This window comes from Ursus americanus, chromosome 10 (assembly GCF_024610735.1).
Source record: "Ursus americanus isolate L20-20 chromosome 10, mUrsAme1.1.p, whole genome shotgun sequence".
NCBI classification, from domain to species: domain Eukaryota; kingdom Metazoa; phylum Chordata; class Mammalia; order Carnivora; family Ursidae; genus Ursus; species Ursus americanus.
This window is the reverse complement of record NC_142136.1, coordinates 2,382,399-2,409,640: the sequence shown is the minus strand read 5'-3', so window position 1 is coordinate 2,409,640 and position 27,242 is coordinate 2,382,399. Positions and strand designations below refer to the sequence as shown.

At 47.9% G+C, this 27,242-nt stretch overlaps 1 protein-coding gene across 1 annotated transcript in view; it reads right to left on the bottom strand.

Annotated features, from left to right (window-relative positions):
• Window positions 1–27,002, bottom strand: part of ANKRD10 (ankyrin repeat domain 10) — a 32,694-nt gene extending 5,692 nt beyond the window's left edge. Inside the window, exons 1-4 of the mRNA XM_045772883.2 lie at window positions 26,649–27,002; window positions 23,440–23,592; window positions 19,191–19,282; window positions 7,838–8,073 (exon numbers count right to left, since the gene is read on the bottom strand). Coding sequence (XP_045628839.1) covers window positions 7,838–8,073; window positions 19,191–19,282; window positions 23,440–23,592; window positions 26,649–26,858 — 691 coding nt within the window. The 5' untranslated portion in view covers window positions 26,859–27,002. The remainder of the gene's footprint in view (window positions 1–7,837; window positions 8,074–19,190; window positions 19,283–23,439; window positions 23,593–26,648) is intronic.
• Window positions 27,003–27,242: the final 240 nt, after the last annotated feature.

The following is a 27,242-nucleotide window of genomic DNA, read 5'->3' as shown; positions in this document are numbered from 1 at the left end:
TTCTGTGTGGAAACATTCTCTCCACGCACTTGCCCTGGGAGTCCCCCCCGCCCTTCTCCCAGCAGCCACTCACTTGACACACGGCTTTCTAGTCTTAGCAAGCATGTGCTACTACCAAAACGGACCCCAAAGCACTTCTATGCCTTGCTTTTCTCCATTTACCATGGCATGAATGCAGCTCATCAGCAAAGCTCAAAAGAATCTTTTAAAGTCGAGTCAGAATCCGCTGCAGGGCTGCACCATCACTCACACCTCCCCCCAAACTCCCCGCCTGGCTTTCCTTCCTATCATGAATACCACAGTCAACATCCTTATCAGTGCACCTTTGTGAGTATTTCTGGTTCTTTACTCAGATAAATACAGAGAATTATTCCTGGGTCAAAGGATGCATACAATAAACAACAACTTTTGGTGCTAAATCTTTCCAATAAACATTTAAAAACAGACACGAACTCTGCAGCTTTAATTACTTCTAATTTTAGAGGCATGAGTCATTTTCAATATATGTAAAGGGAACGGGTGTACCAGTTCCAGACGTCTGATCACTAACCCTAACCCAAACTGTTGAGACCAAAGATAATGCTGCATGGTCTTCCCCAAACAGAAGCACAAGGACTGAATGGCTAGTATGTGGGAGAAACAGAACACTGTGATTTGTGTAGCTGGTCTGCAGAGGTACGAGGCCAAAAGCACTCGGCAGGACAGGTGCTCTTAAGCCAGAGGCATTAAGCCGTGGATTCCCGTCTTCCCCACTCAAGGCTCTTCCTATTCCTCCACGAGCCCCACATCCGCCACAGGCAAGGCGCGATCTTTCCTGTGAACCAGGTACTTTCAAAGAGTCCGTGGCAAACAGGCCACCTTAACGAGGGGGTAGGGGTAGGGCACCCAGGTGTCAGCTGGGCAAGCGCTCAGGACCTTCAGGGAGACCTCAGCCAGCCAGCCGTTTCAGAGACGAGGAGCCTGCAGTCAGCGTGGGGTCACGTTCTGCCCCTTCCTCTCCTACACCTGGTGAGCCAGGCGGGGAAGCAGGTAGTTCGCGGAGCACTGGCGCACGCTAGCACGGCACAGCCACGGACGCCTCTGCGAACAGAGACTCCACAGAGATATGACGCGGCTTTGTGTCTGTACTTGTAAGGTCTGCTTTTCAGGATTCAGGGGCCAGTGTTCGTCGGGAAGGTGACAAGTAGGCTAAATGTGCAATTTCACATCTCTGAAAAGCAAAGCAGGTTAGCAGGTTATTTAAAAAAAAACCGATGGGACAAATTAAAAAAGTGCTTCCTGAGAGCTGAGCTACTTGTCTTTCTGTCCCCTAAACCCAGTGCCCAGAAGAGTGGCCGTATCCGTGAATGAAGCCCACTCTCTAGCCTGAAAAGACACAAACACAGAAAGCAAACAAAACGATTAGTAACTGCAGTAAGCAGTAATAAAATCGGGAGAATCGCCTCCAGAGAAGGTTGGCTGTGAAGTGCAGTGGGACCCAGGGAAGACCTGCCACTAGGGGGCCGGAAGGGCCGGTGACAGAGGAGTTTGGGGACATCCAAGGTCAAACCAAGAGGAGGAGCCAGGGCACAGGGCCACTTCACCACGTAGGCGACTCACTGAAAGAGAGACCCATGCAGAGCACTGGGGACTATCCCGAAACCTTTCCATTTCGCAGGTGTGCCGTTAATGCTGGTGGTTCCTCATTAACAGAAAAGGATAAAAATGAAATAGACCAAAGGCTCTCCTATTTCTGTAGTCAAGAAACTGTTTCATGTGGGAAGCATATGCTAATGCAGTCAGCCCAGAATTTTCTCTATAGATTGGCGATCTTTGTAGTGCACTGTTGCCATGAACTATCTGCAGGGGTGTTTAACTCTTTGGCGGGTAACCCAGCTGCCCCAGAACCTTGGGAAATTCTAGCACCTGTAGACAGGACGTGCTTAATTACCCAGATGGAGGCATTAAAGGTCCAATTTACTTTTTAAAACTGTATTTTATGAACCATGAGATTAACACTGGCCTCTCAGAATTTTAAGAACATTGGATCTGACTTGACTCCTTTCTCCCACACATACCCATTCGTCTTTGCCAAAGGAGCCACTGAAATATTGCACATTGCATCTGAGAAAGGCGGTCTTGCAGAGAGAAAACGGAATGTCTTTTCCAAGTTATCAATTTTGATCCTATTTACACTTTGGAGAAGCATCTTCCCATCTTCCTCCTGACTTCCATGGTTAAAGGGAGAATCACTGAACATTTTCTAAGAACTGTCCTTACCTTTTACTTGGCCAAAGCAGGCGTTTGTTGAGACAGGATCCTAGGACACGTTAGATGCTGAATATTTATGATAGAAAAAAGCCTAGGATTGGCTCAAAATGAAGCCTCCCAGCTTCCTTCCTGCAGAGGCAAGGCTGCAACCAAGCGCGACTGACACAGAAATCTGCATTTGTACTTCCAACTGAAACCCCCACACCAGCTCTTAGCAAGATTCTAAAACCACATATATGCTTTATGACCAAGCAGTTTACAAACATGCGGAAGGCATTACTTGGCTTTTGGAAGCCGGGGAGCATCTGATGCGTTGGAAGAGGTGCCATCAGGAAGCTGACCTCCGTGCTGGCTCCGTACGGCCGGGAAGGTGCACACGCACAACAAGTTCTTTTTTACTTTTTTTAAGTGAACTCTACACCCAATGTGTGGCTTGAACTCATGACTCTGAGATCGAGTCACAGGCTCCAACTGAGCCAGCCCGGCGCCCCCAAAAACAAGATCTCAATTGCCAAGGACACCTGGAAATTTACCTAGGGCTTCTGAAAAATGCCCCATCGGGCTTATTTTAAAGGGAGAAAAGTCTCTTAAAAGGCAAAAATCAACTTCTATGGTCACCTACTTGTGTGATGCAGGTGCTCCGGCCGGCTAGCAGGGCACTAACCCCAGGGCCATGCCACGTGGGAGGAGCCCGCTGATGCCCAGACGCTGCCAAGCAGGTTCACACGAGGGGCCTCAGTGAGGCTGGGCTCCTGACACGGATTAGTGATCTTCCCTTGTGCATCTTTAGGGTGCCAGTGTGGGGGGGGTCCCAGGTGCTGACCACACCCTGGGGTGGGGCTGGCCAGAGGCTCCAGGACACCATGCACGTCTGTGGTCTCCCCGTGGAAGTGGGAACACCGACCAGGTCCCCTTCAAAGGAGCTGGGAAGGAAAGTTTCCCCTGGTGGCTTCCCACCGGCCTTTATCAATCAGAACTATTTCTCATCCACTCATAGAGCACATTTTACCCAAATAACTGCTTTTTTGAAAAAAAGTTCTGTTAAAATCAAAGCAGGACCTGAGGCCAAAATGAAGGCGGTTCTACTACGCGGGAACTTACACAGACTCTAGCTCCCGCCACGGCCCCAAGTGCAGCAGTGAATTCTAGAAACACCACGGAGGGCCTTGGGGTTTCGTGAAAAGGACGCAGTAAGTAAGGTGCATGGACGGCTGACTCCTGCCACAGCCACTCCACCGCTCTGAGAAGAGACGAGGCTCGGGGGTTGGAATTCAAGACGGCGACAGTGGAATCACAGAAAGCACGTGGTTCTCCATTGCATTTGCTCAGATCACAGTTATGCCATGCTAAGTCTTCAGGGATGAAGACAAAACAATCATTTGTTGCTCCAACGCAGTGTTCTCTGACTGGTCAAGTATTTAAAAACAAGCCATCAATGACCTCACCTAACGTCAGTCGTGTGCACGTCTCTAACGTATGGGATCAAACCAGAAGGGACTACATTTTTAATGGGGGAGGTAACGGATTTCCTGAGTCTCAGGCTCTAATCACTCGGACGCATCACTCGACAGAAGTCACATCCCCTCTCCCTCCCCCCCCCCCCCCCCCCCCCCCCCCGGTCTTTCCGTGTGGTCAAGACGCATAATGAAGACCAGAAAGTGGAGACTCTCTAATGTGAAGTTCATCCAGGGGAAAGTGTGCTGAGAAACTTCTCATTGCTAATTTCAAACGGAATCATAAAGCTGCAGTTTTCCAAAAAGGTGTTTTTATAAATGAAATACCTATACGGTATGTATGAAATTCTAAGATCAGTAATATATCCATTTGAATTAAAAACAAAACTGTGAAGTTGATTTAACAAGAGATCTAGTATCAACACAGCCTCCTTCCTACAGCAACTGGTTCCAATGACAAAATCCTGGGCTCAGTCTCTAAGTCACACTGCCTCAACCCACTGCAGACTCGGGAGCTGTACCCCAAACAATCACTGATGACAAGAGGACACTCACCCCCCGATGGGACGGACATTCTTTCCCAACCAGTCTCCTGGTAACCTGGACAGGTTTCCAAGGACTGCACACATATACGGGTAACTGTACTGTTATTCCTGAAGGTTAACAGAGACACTAACACACCTGAACCCTTACAGAGCCACTGAAGGACACCAGTCATTCCATCTCGAGCCAATGGTTGAAAAATGGGGAGAAAACACCTCAAAACCCACTTACATACTGATGCTTCCTTGTGCCATCCCAAATGAACAAAACCCCATTTTATGCCAAAATACTTTTAATCAAAATCAACCGTTTAAGTGACTTTGGATTTGACTTCATGCTCGAGTTCATGGCCCCACGGCCCACGTCTGCGCTCTGAGCAGAGTGGACGGGATCCTGGCGTGAATGGTGGGGCGAGGCCATCTCAAGTAGGACTACGCCCCAAGTGCAGCCTGCCACCCCAGCGCAGTGCACGGTCAAGCAGCACGGAAAGGCTGAGGCATTATTAGTCCTTCATGTTCTTTTCCATTTGTAGTTTCCAAGGGAAAATCAAGCCAACTACCTTAAAATATCTGAAAATAGTTTACTGAAAGCAGAGACACAGGCTACTTTCTGTGGAGAAGAGTAGGGAACTTTCAGGATTCCAAAGTAAAAAAAAAAAAAAAAAAAAGTTAAAAAAATAAATTTCACAAGGCACACTTTAAAAAGTTGGCTTAGCCAGAAAAACTTCTGGAAATTAACTGCTTTTATGAACATAAATTGCACACTAAAAACACGAGTGTGTGTGATTCTTAAGATGCAGAAAGACCAGACTGAGTTGCGTTAATAAGGTCCAAGCTCCGCACTATACAGCCCGGACAGTATGCCTGGCATCTAAAAAAAAAAGGCCTAACTTGTACTGGGGGAAGAAAGGAGGGAGACAGACAATTTTAAACTCTTTTAAATACTTTAACATATGAAGTTATTCAAAAGTATTTTATATGCATATATTATATAAGGAAAAAATACTTATTTTTACTCTCACATGAGAATCAGAAACATATCTACAAAATGAATAATTCAGAATGAGCAAAACCTTAAGCTCACACATTTAAATAGCAAGTCAAAACGAGATGCCAGAAATTAAGTGACGATGAACCACGGCAACATATCCTGAATTGCGCACCAGAGCCCGATCCGAGGAAGTGCGTGCACAGGCAGCACAACCTCCTTCAGAAAACTCAGGCAGCTGGGAAAATCCTTAGTGAGACCGACCGCCCCGCCTCCACTCACAGCCAGTACGTAAAGATACAATGAGGGCGATCCCCTCCGCTTCCCCCAAGAGGCACAGGATGAAGGCACCTGTCCGTGCTCACACAGACGCGACCGGATACACACCCACGCTCAAAGATACGTGGGACACTGCCCGGGACCAGCACCGCCTGCAGGCCGGGAGTGAGGACAGTCCGGCTCCGTGCATCCGGTGTCGAGCCCAGGTTTCTCCCGCGGTAGTGACAGTGGGACCACTGCAGGTGTGTGGCGCAGAGCCCAGCGTGGGGCTGCGTGACTCAAACACCAAGCTCCAGCCGCATCTTTTTCTAACCTGGCGCCCGGCTGAGCTGCTCGGGGAGTTTCAGGGGCAAAACGTGCATCTCTCACCCGGCTCTACCAAAATGAATCCTTGTCTGGAGGAGGGAAATCAAATCCCCACAACGTCTATCTACCCGCACGGTTCTTCAAACCCAGCCTGTGTGGTAACAAGGTTTAGGAAACTGAAATTCAAGTCTGAGGAATCCTCGGAAAGTCTTTTCGGCACACTTCAACAATGAGAATACTGGCCGATCCAGGGGCCCGAACACCTTAAGAGACTGGTTTTAGAAACTCTTTGGTACATGTCTGAGTCTTGTTAGAATGTTCAGTGACATCCTTCTTACCCTACTGAACAGAATTTAAGATTTATGCTACGAACCAACATGCGTGGACATGGGAACATGCAGGACTCTTGCCTGAGGGCGTAACGAAGCTAACACTTCGCATCATTCCAAAATATTAAACCAGGCATTAAGTGGACGAAAAAAAGAATTTTTTTAAAAAATGGATGCTCCTGGGGCGCCTGGGTGGCACAGCGGTTAAAGCGTCTGCCTTCGGCTCAGGGCGTGATCCCGGCGTTATGGGATCGAGCCCCACATCAGGCTCCTCCGCTATGAGCCTGCTTCTTCCTCTCCCACTCCCCCTGCTTGTGTTCCCTCTCTCGCTGGCTGTCTCCATCTCTGTCGAATAAATAAATAAAATCTTTAAAAAAAAAAAAATGGATGCTCCTTAAGGGGTTTTAAAATACATTAGAAAAAATACGCTGGAACATGGTACAAATAAATGACAGTGAACAATACGTCACCGTCAAAAGCACCACCGGTGAGGTTCACGTGAACCTTCAAGCTGTTTGTGCTTATGAGCATTCCAGCACCTTTAAGAGAATTATGTAATTTATCAGTTATGAGTTTGATAAACGATTCCATTTAAATTCATACATTCATTTCTACAAAAAAAAGTCACAAGTTTTTATAGTGACTAAGTATTTAAAAGTAGGTAATACAATTTAATCAACTTCATAGTAAAAAAAAAAAAAAAAGGTCCCTGTTTTCTTCTGGATGCCGTCCCGTTAAAGTGAAAAGTGCAGCGCTGGAAAGAGGGTCATGTTGGCCACACGAAGGGTAGTCAACCACACCTGTGGCCATGCAGGTTTCTCTCACACTTCACTTGTATGGCTCTTTTTTTTTTTTTTCTATCAAAGGGCACAACTTTGTATTTAATGCTCTGCTATCTTATCTGAGTTCATACTTTCAATGCAATTACTTTTCACCACCATCTCTAAGTGTCCCTCTCGGTGTAAGCTCGTTACATCTTCTTGCCCAGCTATTAATTTGTCTTGTAAGGTATCTTACATACAGGTATATACATATAGCTTTCTTTCCTAGATGAAGGGGAGATGTTTTCATCTGAGAGTGACCAGGTGACTCTGCTTCTTCGCAAACTCAGAAGTCATCTGAAGATAAGAAGGTCGGAGAATACTTATAGAAAACTTACCTTACTGACTTATCCTCACGTCGCCCCGACACCCCTGGTCTCACTGTGACACACACACCACACTTTGGGGTGCGGAGACCAGCCGAGGCAAACCTCTCCTTGCCCAGACATGAAACTGTGTTTTGCTACCAGACCACCAATGTTATTCATAAGCTCAGGAACGTTCACAGGAAACAAACAAAAAAAAATCAGGCATGGTGGCAGATTTTTTTAATAGTTATATTTCAAACAGGTACAAGAAACAAGAAAAATCTAATTCGCGGCAGAAAAACCTGGATGTGCAGAAAGTTATATACACATATTCCATCTGAGCTGTCAACACCGCCCTCTTATCTGCTCCCCTTTTGTTAAAGGGCCAGTCTTCCAAGGAGCCAAACGGGGGAAACGCCACCACCACTGCACCAGGATCCTCTGGGCACAGTACCCCTCAAGTGAAGGTCTCATCTCGAAGGCGCCTCCAGCCATAGAAAAAGAGCACACGTTACAGAAAAGAGGAGAGTCTGCCCCTCCCGTCCACCAAGGGGTCTCACCTTCGGTTCTGGCCTTCTTCACTCCAAAGGGCTCCGGATCTTCCAAGCACCTCTTGCGATTTGCTGCCGCACTAGTATGATTAGGGAAGGGGTTCTGATGGCCCCCATTTACGGTGCCGTTGTCATAGAAACGGCTCAGGCGACAACTCTGCAGGTTCAAGAGAAACTGGGTGCACTCTTGGAAACCCTGGGTTTGAGCAATGTCTGCTGCTGTCAGGCCACTGGCATTTCTCAGGCTGCGTGACACAAAAACACTGAATTACAGCCCGCCGGCACCCTCACCTGCTCTCTGCTCCTGCCGACCTGACTGACTATCTCAAGGGGGCGGCAAGAGGATACAGACATACAGCGAGTCTCCCTTACGGGGGAGCCCTCGTCCTGGCTGCGTAACTAACTTTGCTCTTGCGCACATCTGATTACTAAGCAAGATTCGGGAGATAGGCATTTAAAAATCAACACACTAAACTTTAAGAAAGGCATCTTCCTATTTAGCTTCTCAACATCATTTTTTAGGTCAGTCTGAAGAACCTAAATTTATGCTAACTTCAGACTGAACCTGAAACTGAATTCTACGTCATCTGCATAAGTGTAATAATCCATTCCTTTAAGCTTGAGTAAAATCATAACAAACAAACATGTACTGAAATTGTCCATGGCATTCGTAATGATCGGCTTCCTCAAAACAGCACACCGACAAGCCAGATTGGATGCTAGCACGTGACACTGTAAGCGGAGGCTAGAAGGATGTCCTGACGTCAGAGGAACCTATCGTCAGGGGAGATCTGAGAAGCCAAGTTTTTGTGTGTGTTTGACGGGAAAGCCTGCAGTGGTAGGACTCTGGCATTTGACAGCATGTGCATGGGGGTTTCCTGGGAGCCCATCCCTGGGGCGGGAGTGCCACCCCCGCTAGGAGCCCACGCCACAGCACCTCGCATGGCCGGCCGTGCCGGCGGATGAAGGCCGGGGTCTCCTACAGCAGCTAAGACACAGACTACAGTAGGAAGTGCTGGCAGAATGTGAAGTGAACCATCTCAATCACACGAATATGAAAGAGCCACCCTGTAAACCTCAACGAGGAAATAATAAATGTTAAAGGAACAAAAAGCTACTCCCTGTTGAAGTTCCCCTGAAAGACAAGAAAAATACCCTGCCCTGTGAAGACAGGCTGTGAACCAGCGAGACAGGCTGATAAACTGAGAACTGAGCACCAGACGGGGGCGGCTCCCGTGCCTGCTCTGCCGAGCAAGGCCGGCAGCCTTACGGTGTCACGAACAGCCAACGTGGAAGGGGGGGTGCTGGCTTCCAGGGTTAATGTTACCACAAAAACCGCATCAGAGTAACAACTACACATCAGGGGCAGACAGGGGTTTTCACTGTAAAGAGAACAATAAGCCTTGTGTTCCTCTCTCCAGCCATCACACTCCTAAAGCTCCAACCTCAGAAATGAAAAACCTGTACATCTTTGGATAATCGCTAAACATGTCTCTGCTCTTTAAAGCCTAAGATAAAGAAATGTATCATACATTTCAAAGAAAGGTGAAAGCCCAAACTCAGTTTGATCAGATATAAAAAAGACAAGATTTGAGAATCCCAGAAACCAACGAGTTTCTTAAAAACATATGGCATCTGTGTGCAGAACTAAGGGGAATAAGCCTGCCATTCTGATCTCATGGCTGTGAATTCTGATGAGTATTCTTCTATAATTGGGTATTATTTTTATTGTGATGTATGAATTAAATGGAAAAGAAATGCCAACGTTTGGACAGCGTGAACTACATTAATTACACGTATATAAAATGATCATACACTTAATTGAGATCATCGTGCTATTGATATGACAACAGTAAACTAAGTGTTTAGCTGGGTGAGTTTTCAAATTTTCAGGGGCTGCCCCAAGTGCCGTCGCCCAGAAAGATCTACTCTATCAAGAATGTGAACAGAGTAATAGGTAGCCACGTGAAAAACCACCTAATTCTCCAAAATTTAGAAAAATGAAGACCTAGAACATATGCTAAGTTTATAAAATGATCATTTCTATACAGAAATACGGGCTTTTCTCCAAAATCAGAGAACTTTTGCAAAGCCAAGCTGATGGTCAAGAGGACTCTGTAGGAGCTCAGAGAATGATGGAGAACAGCGCACACATGTTTAAGTGGCATTCAACGTTGTAAACTTCCCTGAGGAAAACAAGAGAGGCTTCCAGAGCAGCCAACATTCTCGAGTCGTGCCAGTGAAGAATTTCCAAATACACTTTCCAAAAAGTTTACTGTTTTCCCAAGGAAATACAGGCTTAGAGAAAAATAGGCAACAAATCGGTGTTGACGTCGGGAGACTCTGGAGACGGCCCCGTGTTTGAGTGGGGGTGGGTGCGGAGACCTGAGACAGGAAGGCAAGGTCTCCCCCCAACAACGTCGTCGAACACCCGCACATCGCATTTCCAGACGGCATGAGGTATTAACTTCAAAACTAAACAGAAGGACTGTGGCCAACGCACGCTACGCGCTGCCCACGTGCGGACCAAGCAGTGAAGAAGGACCAGTCACGGCTCAGACTGAACAGAGACGCTGGTTCCACACATACCTTTGTGGGATGAGAAGGCAGAGGGATCCAAAAGGGAAATCAAAACATCCTAGAAGACGCAGGGGCAGAATCTGGGACATAAGGAGACTGTGGAAGAAGTAACTGGGAGCTGATAATTTTGGCACTATTCCTACAGGGTTATCAAAAATGGGGACACACACACTCTCTTCTCTCTGCTCCCAGTAAGCTACAGATTTCGACATGAGCAGACCCTTGAACAGGAGGGGCTGGGGGTACCAATCCCTATGCAGTTGCAAACCCACATGCAGCTTCTGACTCCCCAAAACTTTACCACTGAGATTTTACTACTGTTGTCCAGAAGTTTTACTGACAACACAAAGTGGATTAACACATATTTTGTACATTATATGTATTATATACTGTATTCTTATAATAAAGTAAGCCAGACAAAAGAAGTGTTATTAAGGAAATCATAAGGAAAATACATTACAGTATGTACTGTATTTATAAAAAATCCAACGTATGGATGGACGTGCACAGGTCGGGCCCGTTGTTCAAGGGTCAACCGTATAGTCCTTCTCTCGTCACGAAGCACCGAATGAACACAACAGTTTATACTCCTCTCAAGTCAAAGGATCTCTGAACACCTGATTCTGGCACACACCATGAGGACGCCCCTACTTACGTACCCTCACCCTTTCACCTTCTACCCTGCCAAACGTCTGGCTCCCTAATTCTGCTCTGCTGACACCCAAACGTGGCCCAGAGGCTGCCCCACTGCAGAGCACACTCGACAGAAGCTGCCTGGACAGGAACACTGGGCCGCACGGATCCTGGGCAGGTGCTTTCCCTACGGAGGGCCAGACACTACCGACTGCAGGCTCTCCAGTCCACACCCCTGCGCACGACTCAGGGCTGTCCTCTTGGCCTGAAAGCAGCCGCGGACGATATGTGAACAATAGAGCATGGCTAGGTTCTAGTGAAAGTTCATTCATGGACATTAAAATGAGAATTTCATATAATTTTAGCTTGTAGTCTTCTTTGGATTTTTGTTCAACCATTTAAAAGTGTACAAATCATTCTTAGTTTATGGGCCACACAAAAACCAGCAGCAGGCTGGATCTGCTGAGTAATATGTAACCAGCTAACTAGTCCTCTATTTTTATAAAACATCTGTCCATGGATTCCTCGAAGCTGTCTACTCAATTCAAACAAACAACTTTTAAAAAGTTGCCAAATTGGTTAAATCACAGAATGTTAAGTACCAAGAAAAATATCTAGCGGGAAACTACAAGTCCCCGAGAGTATGTGGAAAGAAGCAGGATGGTCACCCCTATTCCACTTGTGTGTTTTCTGTTAAAAGTTTTGGTGGTCCTACAGTCAGGCAATGTGCTTACAATGAGGGAGGGGAAAATGGCCTTTACAAGTCTGAATCCCTCAAGCCACTTTTTCACAGTTCAATAAGCAGAGGGGACTTTCAAATGTGCTACAGAGGCTGAAACTCACGTGGGTTTCTACGTCAAGGATTAGAATAAAGAATCATTAAATGGGATTGTTCTCAAAACCTGAACTTTTAACAAAAGAGGCTCAGGTCTTTCAATCCTTTTTCCACATACGCTTTTTCTGACTCGTTCAAGCGTGTTTCAATTTTGATGTTGTAAGAGCTGAAACAGTGATCCTGGTGAAAATGTACCATCAATTTATTAAACCTGCAAGCTTTTGTGTTCCAAGGTGAAACAGAAATTAAAGCTAGGCTCCCTCCCTTCTCTTCCTGACAGTCAGGGGCCTGACTGTGAACTGGAAGGGGGCAGGACGGCTCCCGTCCCTGTGCTGCACTGGGTCTGGAACAGTACTTTTTACTTTATTTATTTTAGAGAGGATGACACAGCGTGTGCTTGAGCAGGGGGAGGGGCAGGAGAGAGAGAATCCCAAGCAGAGCCCCGTGCTGAGTGCAGAGCCCATACGGGGTGGGGTTCATCTCATGACCCGAGCCAAAACTGAAACCAAGAGTCAGCCGCTCACCTGACTGCACCCCCCAAGGCACCCCCCACCCCCCAACACAGTAGTTTTCAAAGAGCCAAGCCTCCACCCTGCAGTCCACAGACCCTTGGGCCTGTGGGGGGCGTGGCTGCGCGGCACCCACCGCGGAGCGCTCCTGGAGCTCAGGTGCGGTGCTGGGACAAACCTCGAATCTCAACTGCAGTCTAGATAGGCTAGTCCCAAGGGGAAGTTCCAAAGTATCTAAAGCATCTGTATTTTACATGACAACTGGGGAAGTAATGGCAGCATACAAATTATTTTTAGCCTAATCTTTTAAAAAAACATATGCTTTTGAATTTAGCATCTTCAGTGTGATACACTTGGGTGAATGCAGACTATGTGTGATCCAAAATTCACCCCTGTCCATTTCAGAGGACGAGAACCCCGTGGATGTGCTGTGAGGCTGTCTCTAGAAGCTCTCTGTTCACCCACTCTGATACCCAACTGGAAAATCTTTGAAGCTGGGCAGAGATTTTAAAAATTAGAGATCCCTCAACCTGACGTTCAAATTGGGTCTAGTTTGTTGAACTTTCAGAGTCAACTGTGTAAAAAAGAGAAAGAAAGAAAAGAAAAGAAAAGAAAAGAAAAGAAAAGAAAAGAAAAGAAAAGAAAAGAAAAGACAGACAAGACAGACACGATCAGATTTGGGGGGGGGAATCACTCTGCCGCCAGCCCTGGCACCTGCGGGTTCTAGCTTCTGTGATAGTCACCGAAACTGTGAAAGTGATCTCGAAGCAGGCCGCTCATGTCCGCCCAGCGGGCCTAGTATTCTCTCCAAAGTGCAATGTGCAAATACGGAAGACATCAAATAATCGTCACTGTGAATTATTTCTTCCACTGAATAATTGGCTAAGAAATTGTTATTTTTTTTAAGCTTTACTGAGGCTAACTCGTAAACGCTGGGATAATGTGTTTTCTGTAATGAAGTTCTGAACAGAATATTAAAGTGTCTTGTACCGAGGGACCCCTCCCCAACGTACTGGAAAACAAAAGTTCACCGTGTGGCCCGCTAGTCCTCCATCTATTTTCCACTTACAGTGTCACGCCCCTGGAATAGACGAGAAGCCGTTCTAGTAGGAACAGTTTTCTCTTTAATTTGAAAAACCACGGATCAGGAAATCACGGAAATATAACGTTTAGCATCTGAGTTGTCACATCTCCTCCAGGATGTTTTCTTTTTGTTAATGCCATGTGACAATAAAAAGATAACCACAATTTTTATATAAATAATATTTCTGTTAAAATTCTGATCTCAACTTAACTATTGTTAGTTACAAATAAAAGGTAGATATCATAAATTAGGGTAAGCAAAGCATGCAAATCTAAAGAATCTATATCTGAATTCCTAGATTAGCATTAAAACCAATCACCGCAACAAATACCTCAACAGTATGCCTCGTGTGGAGAAAGGAAGCCATACTGAGCATTCAATGCCACAACCGTAAGGTTTTCGGAGAAGCACCTGTGGCAGTTCTCAGCAGTTTCTATATGGAATGCTCCCCCTTTCTAGGATTACTTGAAAAAATCAAGTCAATTCGAATTACGTAGCTGTAAGACATTGACACGTGTAGGTTTTACAGATTCAGAATCTTCTCTGTGATTTAAAACGGGCAATGGTTCATGACACAGGACACTGAAATAATAAGGGATCACATATTCGCAGGCAACATTTGGATTAAAAATACATATACACACGCGGGGTGCAGAGGCACGGTTAGTGAGCGCGAGCCACTGTCACGTGACCGCCTTGACCGGGAGAGCCCCGGGGCTCCGCGACGCTGCCTTTCCAACCACCTCCAGCCACTTTCAGCATGAAGCCAATTTAAATATGTCAATATTTCAACAAAAGTTTAACAGTATGGACTAAAAACCATTCACTCACGATTCTGGTTACTTTAAAATTTGGTATGCTGTATCTCAAATACATTAGTAACTATTCCTAGATGGAAATAAGCAAATACATGGAATCGTTAAAAAAAAAAAAAATTAAAAAAAAACATCACTAAATGTCCATTTGTACAAACATTAGCAAACATCTGAAATTTCTTCAGTAAAAGAAAAACGTGTATATTTAACCCTTTGGTATCCAAACTCTTACATCATGAAGACTTTCTTAAATACAGTCTTCAGATAATAAGAGGAAGAAACTATTTTTTAAAGTATTTACCTGAATAAATTTGGTGCCAAGTTTTCATTTCAAGGTCCACATCACTGAGGGTAGTTTTACATTGCAACTGAACCCCAATCATGTTTGCATACGTTAAATAAAAGAGTGTCATTCAGAGAGGCTGATAAAAGGCTTCACGTGCTCCCACTATAATCTGGCAGAGGAAAAAGATATTTGGATTTGGAAATCACTGGCTATTTGAAAGCACTATTTAGAAAAGCAGTGATTAAACAATTATCCGAGTCTGTTATTCAAGGTGTTATGAAACTGATCAAAACTCTAAACTAAACGTGTCAGCAGCTCTGGGGACTGTCTCTCCGCCTCTGCTCCTGTCGGCGGGCAGAAAGAGCTTCAGAACCGTGCAGGCAGCACCCTCTCCACCAGGCCAGCAGCTCTCCAAAACCAGGGGAAAAGAGCCAGACACCAGCAAGATCGGACAAGTCTGCTGGAGTGACAACGAGGCAAGGGAAGCAAGCAAGACCAGGCGCAGAGGAGGGTGGGAACGCAGAGGGTCCAAAATCAGAAACTAACTCAGAGTTACAATTCTAATAAATTTCATAGACTATTATTCTTAGGAGCAAATATGTGAACCAATGAAAAGAAGCCACAAATTTCAAACACGAATGAATGAGCGGCTACCAGAGTATGTCTGGGCTACATTCTGCCTCCGACAGGAGCTGCGAACAAACTCTCGACAGCAACACGAAATACGCTCGCAGCACGAATGTGCCCTAATGGGAATTCTTCTTCCAGACAGGGCTCTCTGGGTAAGCGCACGAGGCTGGGTCATAAATGTGACCAGCAATGACGAACCAAACTAAACCAAAGTAAATCAACTCCATTTCAATTAACAATGTCTTAAAGTTCAGTAGTGTAGATGTTTTCGCAACATTAAAACAAAATCTATTAAGATCCCATTTCAGACTTTTGTGACTACGGCCAACTGTGCCTGTTTTCTAAATTAGGCAAGAAGGATTTTTTTAGAGTGAGTCACTGACCTTGCTTACATAAGGCTACTGATGCTTCTCCAGTTATCTGATGACTGCAGTTAAGTTCTTGGTGGGATCAGAATAGTTCAGTTGGAATATATGTAGCCCATCTGAAGATCCGGTCGCTACGGAATCCGTGGCTTCCATAGAAATGCTCTCTGTGGCTTCCATAGAAATGCTCTCCTATCGGAAGCTATGGGACTCTGCCATGACCTCACTGAACACTAGCACCCGTGTGGCGGGGCACAAAACGGGCCAGCAAATCTGCCTGAAACCCCAGCAACTGCAGTTTCACTCCAAATCCCACAGAGTCCCTGTATTTCTACTCAGAGGCATAAAGAAGGCTATTACAATATCTGGTTGATACGGAAACGTTCACTTTACCTCTCAAGAAAATAAAGTAACCGAAATTAATTGGTGCCCAAATACTGAAAGTAAAGATAACCCAAGGCTTTAAACCTACAGTTTACAATGTCAGTAGTTAAAAGGTCTTAATTATCAGCAGATAGTCCGCAAGTTTTCTTGCTGTCTCCGAAATTACAGGAAGACTTCATCTTACATTGCTACTTATTTGATCATCAAGAAGAAAAAAGAGGCAACGGCGGTTCACAGGTTAGTCCGTGCCTCTCCTCCGATGCAATCCCCTCCGAGTGGGCATCATTCGGTACCGGCAGCAGTGACAGATGGAACCGTCACACAAGCCAAACGAAGGACAGGGACAACCTCACTTTTGAGAACTCCGCAGCTGCTGTGCTTGAGAAAAACGAGAATGAGAAGAGCCTACAGAAGTTCAGGTGATTTAAAGTATGCAAACATTGAACCTGGTGTCACAGAATTACCACTTAATCCTACGTATTTTTACTTCTGAATGTAAACAATGGGAAATGATAATGACCATCGTATAAGCCAGAAACAAAACCTCACAAGAAAAAGAAAACTTGGCACCAAAACTCAAGATGTAAAATAAGAGAAGAAAAAAAAAACTCCATCAACATACTCACGTGTGGGTGCTAGAAAACGTTATACACGGTGCCCAGCGGCTGACGTGCGCTATCGTACAGACGCGGCCTAGATTGACAAGTGAGTTACCCAACAAACCGCTCTAGCCACAGACCTGGGGGACGCTTGCCCTCATCATTATCTACCCAGTGACCAAAAAAACAGCAACTTAAGATTCTGGCCACTTTATGCAGCTGATACATAAAAAAAAAAAGTAGGAATTAATAACAAAATTAATGATCACCACCAAGTGTGACAAAATACTGATACGAGACAGCTTTCAGTCCCTTCACAGGAAAAGGAAAGGTTCATATTATAGCATATAATATGAAGTTAATTAATAATCTGGCCCATTGTGAACTAGAAAAAACATAAACCACTTTACGTAAGTAAATTAATACTGTGCCCCTCGATCCTCTTAAAAAACAAAACAGAACAAAACAAAACAAAACAAAAAGCATTTTATTTGCTAGGACTACTCTTTACCATGTGAGCAGTACAAGTAAAACAGATCTAAGTACTATAATCTGGGGGACTCAAACTATCATCTGTTGGTAGGCTAAAAGTGTTAAACTCATAAAAATGTGCAGAACAGACATCAAAAAACAATTTACATCAAAAAGCTTCCCAGCAAAACTGGCCATTTCTCCAGATGTTAAAACTAAATAACCACATATACAACTGGTTCTTTGTGCTCTGTCTCCAGGCCAAAGACTTAGAATATTAAGAATCGCTTTTGGCTAGGTGGCTGGGGCTAAACACTTCTTCTAAAGAACATCTGAAGGTTCAGGCAAGGGAAATCACCATAATGCAGGGTCTCGAGGGAGTGGCTCTTATACTGAGAAGGAAAAACAGTCTGGCACCCGAGGCCAGGCTCAGTCACACTTGGTGGGAAAGAGAGACTCGAGGGTCCTGTAACCAAGGACAAAACTGTAAATAAAAGGTTCTCATTTTAGAAAGACACCTATTAAAAAAACGATATAGAGATAAATATTTATTGGCTCAAAGGATTAAGCTATTCATTGAAATGAAGAGAACTAACGTCTTAGTAATAAAATGCTCAGGATCAATCAGACTATTGTTTACAAAAATAAGTCATTAAAGTTCAACTTCTAATTATTATTTCAATAAATGACAAGCAATTTAATCATTGATTTTTATATGACTCTGTATTTCATAACCAAAGCTTCTGTTATTAAAATTAAAGATCTGAGTTTTTAATCTAAACACAGCTAAAAAATGCATATATAACTTCACTTTGAAGCAATCCATTAAGAATCATCTCAAATTGTATAATATATATTCATCTTATCCATTGTTTTTACATTACCTGAAATCATAAGTATATGAAGTCACAAGGTGCCCTGCAATGTAACAGTTAATACAGGGCATATTTACAACACTAAACTTCTTTGGAAATAGAAGATCCAAGACCAAACTAATGACTTCTCTTAACAATAGAATACTTAAATCAAACAGAAGCTAAGATCCTAGGAGCCAAATGACAGCCCCGGTATTAGGCCTTGCATTAATTAACCTATATGGCTTTGCTATCCAGGATCTATTTTCAATAAATTTATTATACCACAGAGTCAAAACAATGAAGTGGAAACCAAAGGGTTAAACTAGGTTAGTTTTGTGGGTTTATTTCTCCCAAAGTCTAGATTTTCACATTTCCAATTAGAATAAAGTGGTTTGTAACTAATTTTTATGAAATATTCAAGACACTCAAAACAAAAAAGCTGACATTATAGTTATTTTGGTTATTATAGCTCTATAGCTTACACTCAACATTTAAGGGTGAAAACCGCATCCATTTTGTTAATGCTGTGAACTGCAGAAGAAAAATTTTTACAATATAAATCTTTCAGAGAAAGTTAATACAAATGAATTAAATACCTAAAATAAACGTTTAATGCCATAGCTAGCTACTGACTTTTGCATATAAGATATCTTTAAATTAATACACTTAAATACTAATATTGTTCTATCGAACCACGAATAAACTAGCTCATGTAAACTGAACTAAAACAAGATTACAATAATGTCACCGGTATCAAGAGCTCAGAGTGAGTCTGAAGACTTTAATATATACGGTTCCATTTTACAAAAAGTTATAAATCATTAAAAGTCAAAACAGGCTTTAAAACATAATGTTCTCACATCTGCTAAAAGATGAGAAAATCACAACTTAGAAAAGCTAACTGTCTATCAGAATTTGGGGGCCAGAGAGGCCTGAAAACATGTTCTAATCCAATCCAAGGGCCTCATTTCAAAATTAACACTGGCAAAGTCAGTCTGACGACTTGCCCGTGGTGACACAACTAGTTAGCGGCCAAGTCAACAATGCCAGGTTCCAAATGTAATTAGTTCACTGCTCTTTCCGTCCTCGCATGCTGTCATGGCAACAAGCCTGTGGCTACTGTGATGACACTCCCTCCGCTAGTCGTCAACCCGCACCAGAACCCTGCCCGCTAACGCCAACTGACCTACCAAGCCAAGTTCCGTTGCTAACAGAAACACAACCTGAGGACCGCTGCTTGCTCCCAGTACATGCTGTCTGTAAGCACAGCGTCCTGACTGCGTCTCTGCGGGACGAATAAGCCAAGGCACTTACTCAATGTGGGCCCCGTTGGCCACCAGGGCACGGACGCAGTCCAGGCTCCCAGAGCGAGCCGCCTTGTGAATGGGGGTCTCGCCCTCACAGTCCTGAAACAACAGAAAGCACACACGACATATCAGACGCAACGGGACTTGGGCATTTTCGAGTAACATAATGAACACAGACCGTGCACCTCGTTCGTCCTGGAGACCAAACAACTCGGTGAGTAGATTTGATGTGAAACACACGGTACTGTGGCCAGAGACGCGGGAGAGAAAAGAAAAGTCGGCCACGGAAGGGGGCACGTTCTCCTGAATTCCTGAGCTGAGAGCAGAGTCGTGGGGCCTCTCCAGCAGGGACAGCATGGACACTCCACATGGATGTCAAGAAACCATTTTATGCTGGATCTCAGCACAAATGCATTGTATATAAAACCCAGAACAATTATCCTCTAACAGGTTAAAAAGGAAAAAGGAACCAAGGCCAAGGAACAGCGCACCCTATCCAGCATCTGGTCTACCCACGCACATCCACACCCACCCCAGGGCGGGCCTGAGCTGAGACATCGCCCATGCCCCCCTGCACCTACTACACTTTAGACAAGGAGGGTTGAGGTCAAAGGGTCGGGAATGATGAGGAAGAGGACCCGGGGCCACACACAGCCAGCTTCACGCAAGGACCCTGAGAAAGGCTGCATCAGAGCGGGATTCACACTTCAGAGTAAGGCTGGAGAAGGCAAAGAAAGTGAGCTGACGCTGGGAATGACAGTGAGGATGATGAGTTAGTTTGCAGTGTATGAATGGGACACAATCTGAAACATGCTTCCATTCACAGGCTCTCTGGTTGTAGGAGGGAAACAAAGATGCAGCAATCAAGAGGAGGAAGTCGTTTCTGTTTGAAACACCAAGGCAGCACCTCCTGCCTGGCCGGCAGCACGTTCCCCAGTCCTCCTACCGCCCTGTCCCTGGAAGCCAGGCTGGCGGCAGAGCACTTCCGAAACAAAGGGAGGGGCGGTGGCACCCCGTGCTTGGCACAGGACGACAGTCCATTCATTGATCGGGACACACCCAAGCTCACAGGCAGATCCCAGGGTGCAGGCCAAAGTGAAGAGTGCTAGAGGCTTCCAGAGCAGCCTGTAATGGCAAAGACGCTGGCGTGGAGTGCAAATAAGTGTGAGCACTGACTGAAAGCGAGCACAGAGGTGATGTGAAGTTCTACACAGAATAAGCCCATTTCTGAAGAAAGAAACACAGAATTCCATGTGGCTACCGAGGGAGCCATCCAGTGAACTCAGATTCTTTTTTTTTTTAAAGGATTATTTATTTATGAGAGAGAGAGAGAGAGCGAGCGCGAGCGCACAAGCAGGGGGGAGGCAGAGGGAGAGGGAAAAGCAGACTCCCCGCCGAGCAGGGAGCCTGATGCAGCACTCGATTCCAGGACCCTCGGATCATGACCTGAGACGAAGACAGATGCTTCACCAACTGAGCCACCCAGGCGCCCCTCAGCTTCTTAACAAAGCAAAAACCTACCCCCCATCCTCCCAAAAAAGTGGGGAGGGGAGACAGGAAGCATGTAATCAGGACAAGCAGCACTCGCATGGAAGCACTGCCAGGAGGAGTGGGTGGGGAGGGGAGGTGGTGCCACCCCTGACCACCCCACCCCCTTTTTAAAGCTCTCTTTGGAACAAGGAGGAAAAGTAAAAGTCTGCGCTATCACTTTAGAAGATGGTGGGACAGTAACAGGACAGAGGAGGAAGCAAAACCAGCTCCCGAACTGGGCCTTCCAAGGTCGCTCCCTCAGGCCAGGAGGGGAAGACCGAACACAAAAAAACACTGGCCCAGACACTAAGAGGAGGAGCCATTTTAATTACTCACGTCTCCAGCTCAGACAAGTCACATTCCAAAAATACCAGCTATTTTGTAGTATGATTCCAGAACGACTGTGGGCAAGCTGAGTAGTAGGGGAGTGGGAGCAGCACCACACGTCGGAAGACAAGTCACCTTGAACGGCAAGTACAGAAAGGCCTGGTTCTAGTCTGGCTACAAGAAACTAGAGCTGGTACCAATGTCACCAACTCCAGAACAGGAGTGAAGAGACGGCTTGTAAATCCTTGTAGAACGTGATGCCCGTGGGTCGTGGCCACAGACCGACCAAGAATAAATCACCTGGAAACGGACTTTCTTTCTCTCTGGGTGAACAGAGCCTCCAGATGGCACACGGGAGTCTCAGTGACCCCTCAAGCCAAGTCTGTAGACTGCAAACACAGCCTCTGTTAGACTCGAGGACAACGAACTGATGACACTTAGTAACTAATATGCCAAAATCGAGGCCAGAAGGTGGGTGGAAACTAAAACAGGAGCAGAAGAAATGCAGGGCAGGTCCAGAAAAACGGCAGGCACACAAATGGATTTAGGAAATCCTGGATCTGGTTCTGTAACAGTTTACGTGGGAGACGAGAAACCACCCACCTCGGGATGAGTCAACACTGGGGGGGAGCTAACACAAGAGCTGCTGTGACCTCCGAGGTCAGTGGATGCCTGTCCCAGCAGGCCCGCCGCCACCCCCCACACAAAGTGACAGCTGACGCTGACTGCAGCCGAGACCCCGGGGGACAGCCTCGGACACGAGAGGGCTGGGGGTGCTGCGAGGGGTGGGGTCTGGGGACTCCTGCCCTGGGAGCAAAGCCCAGAGGGCCCCACCCAGGACGAGGCAGAGCAGCAGCCGTTCGTCCGGGGCAGAGGCTGGGCTGCTGTCCAATGGCATGTGAACAAGAGCTTCTAGGTTTATACCGCCTGGAAGGCAGTGCTGGACGATCTCTTTCCATCTCTGTAAATCAGATGCTACATAAGAGCTGGATGAAAACCAGCAGAGGGGCACCTGGGGGGCTCAGGTCCTAATCTCAGGGTCCTGGGATAGAGTAACCCAAGTTCTTGGCTCAGCGGGGAGGTTGCTTCTCCCTCTGCTCCCCCTTCCCCTCACCCCCACTCATACTCTAAGTAAAATCTTAAAAAAAAAAAAAAAAGAAAGAAAACTAACAGAATATTCGAAACTAAAGTTCCATATTAATTATTAATCACGACCATTCGTGGATTATCCATATTCCATTAACAAGGACACTGAGCACAAGGACTTGCCCCAGGCCAAGGAGTGGAGCAGAGGAGATGGAGCGTGGCACCCCCAGGGTCCCCACGTGTTCTGCTAGGACAACGGGGCAGAGAGAAGGCAGCACCAGGAATGCTCAGCTGGACACAGGCATGCCTGGAGCAGTAAAAGCATGAGGTTGACATTCCGTAGCCTCTGCACACGCGGATCAAAGCAACACGGAGAGTCACTCCCCTGATCCCTGTTCTAGACCACTCCTACAAACACCTGTCCCTGATTCCTGCCTTGTAGGTGGTCAGCTGAGTTACTGCTGAGGGCGGGGCCTGGTTATCAGCAAGGGATGAATCTTGGGAAAATAGCAGAGAGGAAATAAAAATTGTTCTGCACACAGTAGGCCCTTGAAGATTATTAATAGAAAAAGCAAATAAAAACAGGAGAAAGGGCAAAGAGGAAAGTGGGAAGGCACAAAGGCATCCCTACGGAGCCCCAGGTACAAGCCCCTAGACGAATCCACCCTCGGGTAGGGTCTCCGCCTGGGAAACCCTCTGGCCAGACTATCCCGAGTCATCTATACCCACACACGTGTCCACACAAGAGTCCCCAGGAACCGAAACTCTCTCCTTGAGGTTTTTTTCGAGGAAGTGAAAGGAACACTGAAAACACCCCATGAGAAGCTGGCATGCACGCCCGGGCTTGCACACTTCCACACCAAGCCCCTGGCTCCTCCTCCGCGTCCGGTCAGAGGCCGCGTGAGCCCATGCCGGTCAGCCTGCTAGTGCTAACTAGACCATGCCAACGAAGTCACCGCCGTTCTTCCGCTAGCACGGATGTGTCTCACGGTTCTGTGTGGAAAGGAAGCTGAGGCCACTGTGGGCAGGGGAGCCAGGAATTCCGGGCTCCAGGCCAGACTCCTTCAGTTACCAGCTGTGACGTGGGCAAATCACCTCGGATCGCCGTGGATCTCGGTAAGTCACGTAACAGGTGAAAGCACTGCTATGTAAAAGGCCTATTACCCACAAATAACTCCGTACACATAAATCCCAGTCAGCCCAGAGGTTAACATATTAAACTCTAATTAAGGCCTCCATTTAAAACTCAACACCATGTAATTATAACTGGAAAAAGAAAATAAAAATCAAGTTAATCATCGGCACGCCCTTACCGGTTCGTTAATGCTGGCTCCTGCTTGAATCAACCAGCTGAGGCACTGGGGGTGTCCCCCGAAAGCGGCGATGTGGGCTGGGGTCTGTGCGTAGCGTGTAGTGGAGACGTCCAGCGTGGCCCCAGCTCTCACCAGCTGGATGAGGCACTCCAACTTTGAAAACGGCAGGAGGGGGATGACACACGTGTAAATGTCGTATGCTATTTCATGTTACACAAACAATTCCAATTCTATGACGCAGATAAGTGGCATTTTTTGTTACCCAGCTTTTTTTTGTTTGAGGGAACAACAGAAGTCATTCCTTCACAATACAAATTTTAAAAAAGCTTTAAGAGAGTATTTTTCCTTATCCTGGTTTAAAAAAAAAAAAAGCTGGTACACAAGAATAGAAACTCAAAAACACTGACGCCACACGAATTTATTCTGTTTTTCCTACAACTGAAAAAGCCAAAATCAGTAAAGACTGCGATTTTCAAAGACTTCTCTCAAAACTGGGTCTTGCCACTTTCACATGCCTTTCTACATTCTACAAAACCAGTGACTGGTCGTTTCAGAGAGGTGCAGCCACAGTACACGCTTCATAGTCAAAGACCATTTCCTGTTCTACACCAGGGCACTCTGTGGACCTTTACACACGCCGCATTCGAGGAAAGCTCGGCAAGCGGCCCATCCTCCAGTCCCGACATGGAGAGTGAGTGTTTACACTGTGCACCCCTCCCACCGCGAGTCTGGGGAGGAAAAGGCCTACAGCACACCCAAGCTCTGGCCTCCCAGGGGGCTGAAAGAGGACCATACATGCAGCAGGATGACACCTTGCAGCTGGGCACCGGTATCATCCCAGCCTCTGGCTGGAGCTCATCACACTCCGCACACACACTCCGCAGGTGCCCACCACGAGCCAGGCGCTGTCCCACAAGGGCCGTGGTCCGAAGACTTACCCTGCTCCACTCACGTGTCCTCAGATCGCGCTCGGCCCACTTCCCCTCTCGAGGCACAGAGCAGATTTAGTGGAAAAGCTCCAAGTGCCAGTGATCCTCTTCCAGAGGACAGAGTTCGGAGGAAGAAGAGTCAGCCACACCCTGATGTCACCCCGCATCTCTCATCCTCTGTCAGCAATTTAAGGCTTTCCTTGCAAAGGACAGGTCACTGCAACCCACACTTGTGGGAGATGGACTTTCACGCTGGGAGCACAGATTTAACACGACCTCGGGCTTCCAGGAACTAGAATCTGGGAGCGACGGCTGATAAAGACACACCTTTGGTGCACTTCTGCATATCGCCCTTATTCATGTACCAAGGGAAAATGAAAGTGCCAAAGCTAGTAATAAGGCCAAAGGGTTTCAAAACCAAAAAAAATGAACCAAGGATCAAAATCAGCGGGCATGCCAAAAGCTGTTACTTATTAAGTAAGATCAAGTAAGAACCCCCTCACTTTAAATCTATTACCTGTGGGTTCGCTTTAGGGAACGGGAGAGATACTATACCATATGGCAGCTTGTAAAAGCCAAGTATAATTAGAGATTTTAAATAATGTTGAGTTCTCAAGGAAAAATAAGCTTCGTGAAAGGTCAGGTAACGTGCAGTTGGCACATTTCTAGGAAAGCCAGCTTGAAAGATGGGAATAGTTCATAATGTGTTAAATGCCAACCTGGCTCTTGCCCAGGCCCAAGCACAGGGCAGCCTTACATGCAGGTAAAAACAGGGAGCTGATAGTCAGGAGGCAGGGAGAGGCTGCACGGGGAACTCAGAGCCCCACTCCTGGTCTAATTTCCTCCCCAACACCGAAGGAAGGAACAGCCTCTGGTTACATCTGGTATCCAAGGCTGACCTACTACTTAACGTTCCACAGAAGTACAGACTTCCAAAAAGTGAATTCAGGGGGGTTTTACTTCTTCCTGTTCCTAAAATATACAGAACCTGAAATGTACCACTGAAGCGTGTTAAAGCCTGTTTCGGCTCTTTCTAATCCTGAGAGGTACCCGGAGGCACCCCTGGGTTGGTAAATACCCTGAACGAACACTGTAATGAACTCCGTAATGAGGTTTTAAGCGCTGGACAGAATGTACCAGACTGTCCTACAATACTGTGTCATGCTCAGCTGGAGGCTCAATCAACAGGGGAGCCTTTTCAAAAACAGCCGTCCTTCCCTGCTCGGAGGCTGTCTGTCCCCAAAGCACGTGGGGACCGCAGATGCCGAGGACCCGTGCTGAGTTACCCACGATTTAAGGGACGAATACGCCGGAGCCAGGCTCACCGGACAGGGACGCAGGGCTTCAGAGCACGGCTGCCTGGGGCGAGGTCCAGCGGAGGCCGAGAGCGGTTCCGGTGGCCCCGCCGTCCCGCCTCCCTGCCACGGCCTCCACTGGCACGAATGGGACTCTAGCACTGTACGAAGCGTGCACGCTTCCCGAGACACACGGCAGCACCGACCATGCCGAATGCAGCCGCAGCGAGAGCAGCCTGTGCCTGGAGAGACACGGCAGCAGGCTCTGCGAGACCCCTTCTTTCCCCCCGCCGCGGCCGCACCGTTTCCCAGGGAGAACGCTGTTCAATGTCCACAAAGCAGAGCCACAATGTCAGCTGCGAAATGCGGCCGAGACCGCGTTCTAGGACGAGGATCGCGTCCCCGAATCCTCGGGGAATGGACGGTGGCGTCCCGTCCTTCCCAGATACCCAGCATTCCTAAGACGCGGTGGACAAGGGACCCACCCGCTCAGGAGGGCGACCCTGACTCCGGCGGCCAGTCACCGCGCGGCGGACACGAGCCCGCGGCCGCGCCCCCGCCCGCGGCGCCCGGCCTCGCAGGACCGCGGCCACCCCGAGGGGCCGCGCCTCCGCCCCGGGAGCCCGGCCCGCCGCAGGCGCCAACTGCCTCCACTAGAGGCGGCGCGCCCGCGAAGCCGGCGCCGTTTGAAACTTGGGCGGCCGCACATGCGCCCCGGGGTCCCTCGAGGCGCCGTCGCCGTCGGGCCCGCTTCCGCCCCGCGCTCCCGGCAGGCCCCGCGCCCCCCACGGGACTCCCCGCCTGCCCGCGCCGCCGCACATGCGCCCCGGACCCCTCGCTCGGGGCGCCAGGGCCTCCGACCCCGCTTCCGCCCCGCGCTCCCGGCACGCCCCGCGCCCCCCGCCCCCCGCGCCTCAGCCCCCACCCTCCCCGGCCCACCACGGGAAAGCCGCGGAAAATGGCGCCTTAAAGCGCCCGCGCCCACCTTGCCGAAGTGCGCGGCCCAGTGTACGGGCGTCCAGCCGTAGAAGGAGTCCTCGGCGGCCAGGTGGGCCCGCGGCGTCTGCTGCAACAGCGAACAGAGCGCGGCCAGGTCCCCGTCGCGGCAGGCGCGGTGCAGCGGGAAGCGGAGCGACAGCAGCTCCTCGCTGGAGAAGCCCGCCTCCACGCCTGCGCCCGCTCCTGCCGCCGACATGGTCTGTCACCGGAGAGCGCGGGCTAGCCGACCGAGAGGACGCGCGGTGAGGACCCGAGAGGCCGCCGCCCGAGCACAAAGGAGAGCGAGTGCCACCGCCGCGTCCCGCCGGCTGCAGAGCGGAGCCGAGCAGAGCGCGCACAGGGGGCGGGGCGGGGGCGGGGCCTGCCGCGGGCAGGTCTGAGGCCGGCGCCCGCGAACGCCGGGGCTGGAGGCGGGGCCTGGAGCGCCGGGGGGCGGGGCCAGGGCTGGGGCCCGCGCCTGGAGGAGCAGGCCGGCAGGGGGCGGGGGGCGGGGTCTGGGCCAGGGGAGCCGGGGGCGGGGCTTGGGCCAGAGGCGGGGCCTAGCGGGAAGAGGGCTGGGCCCGGCTCTTGGAGCAGGAGG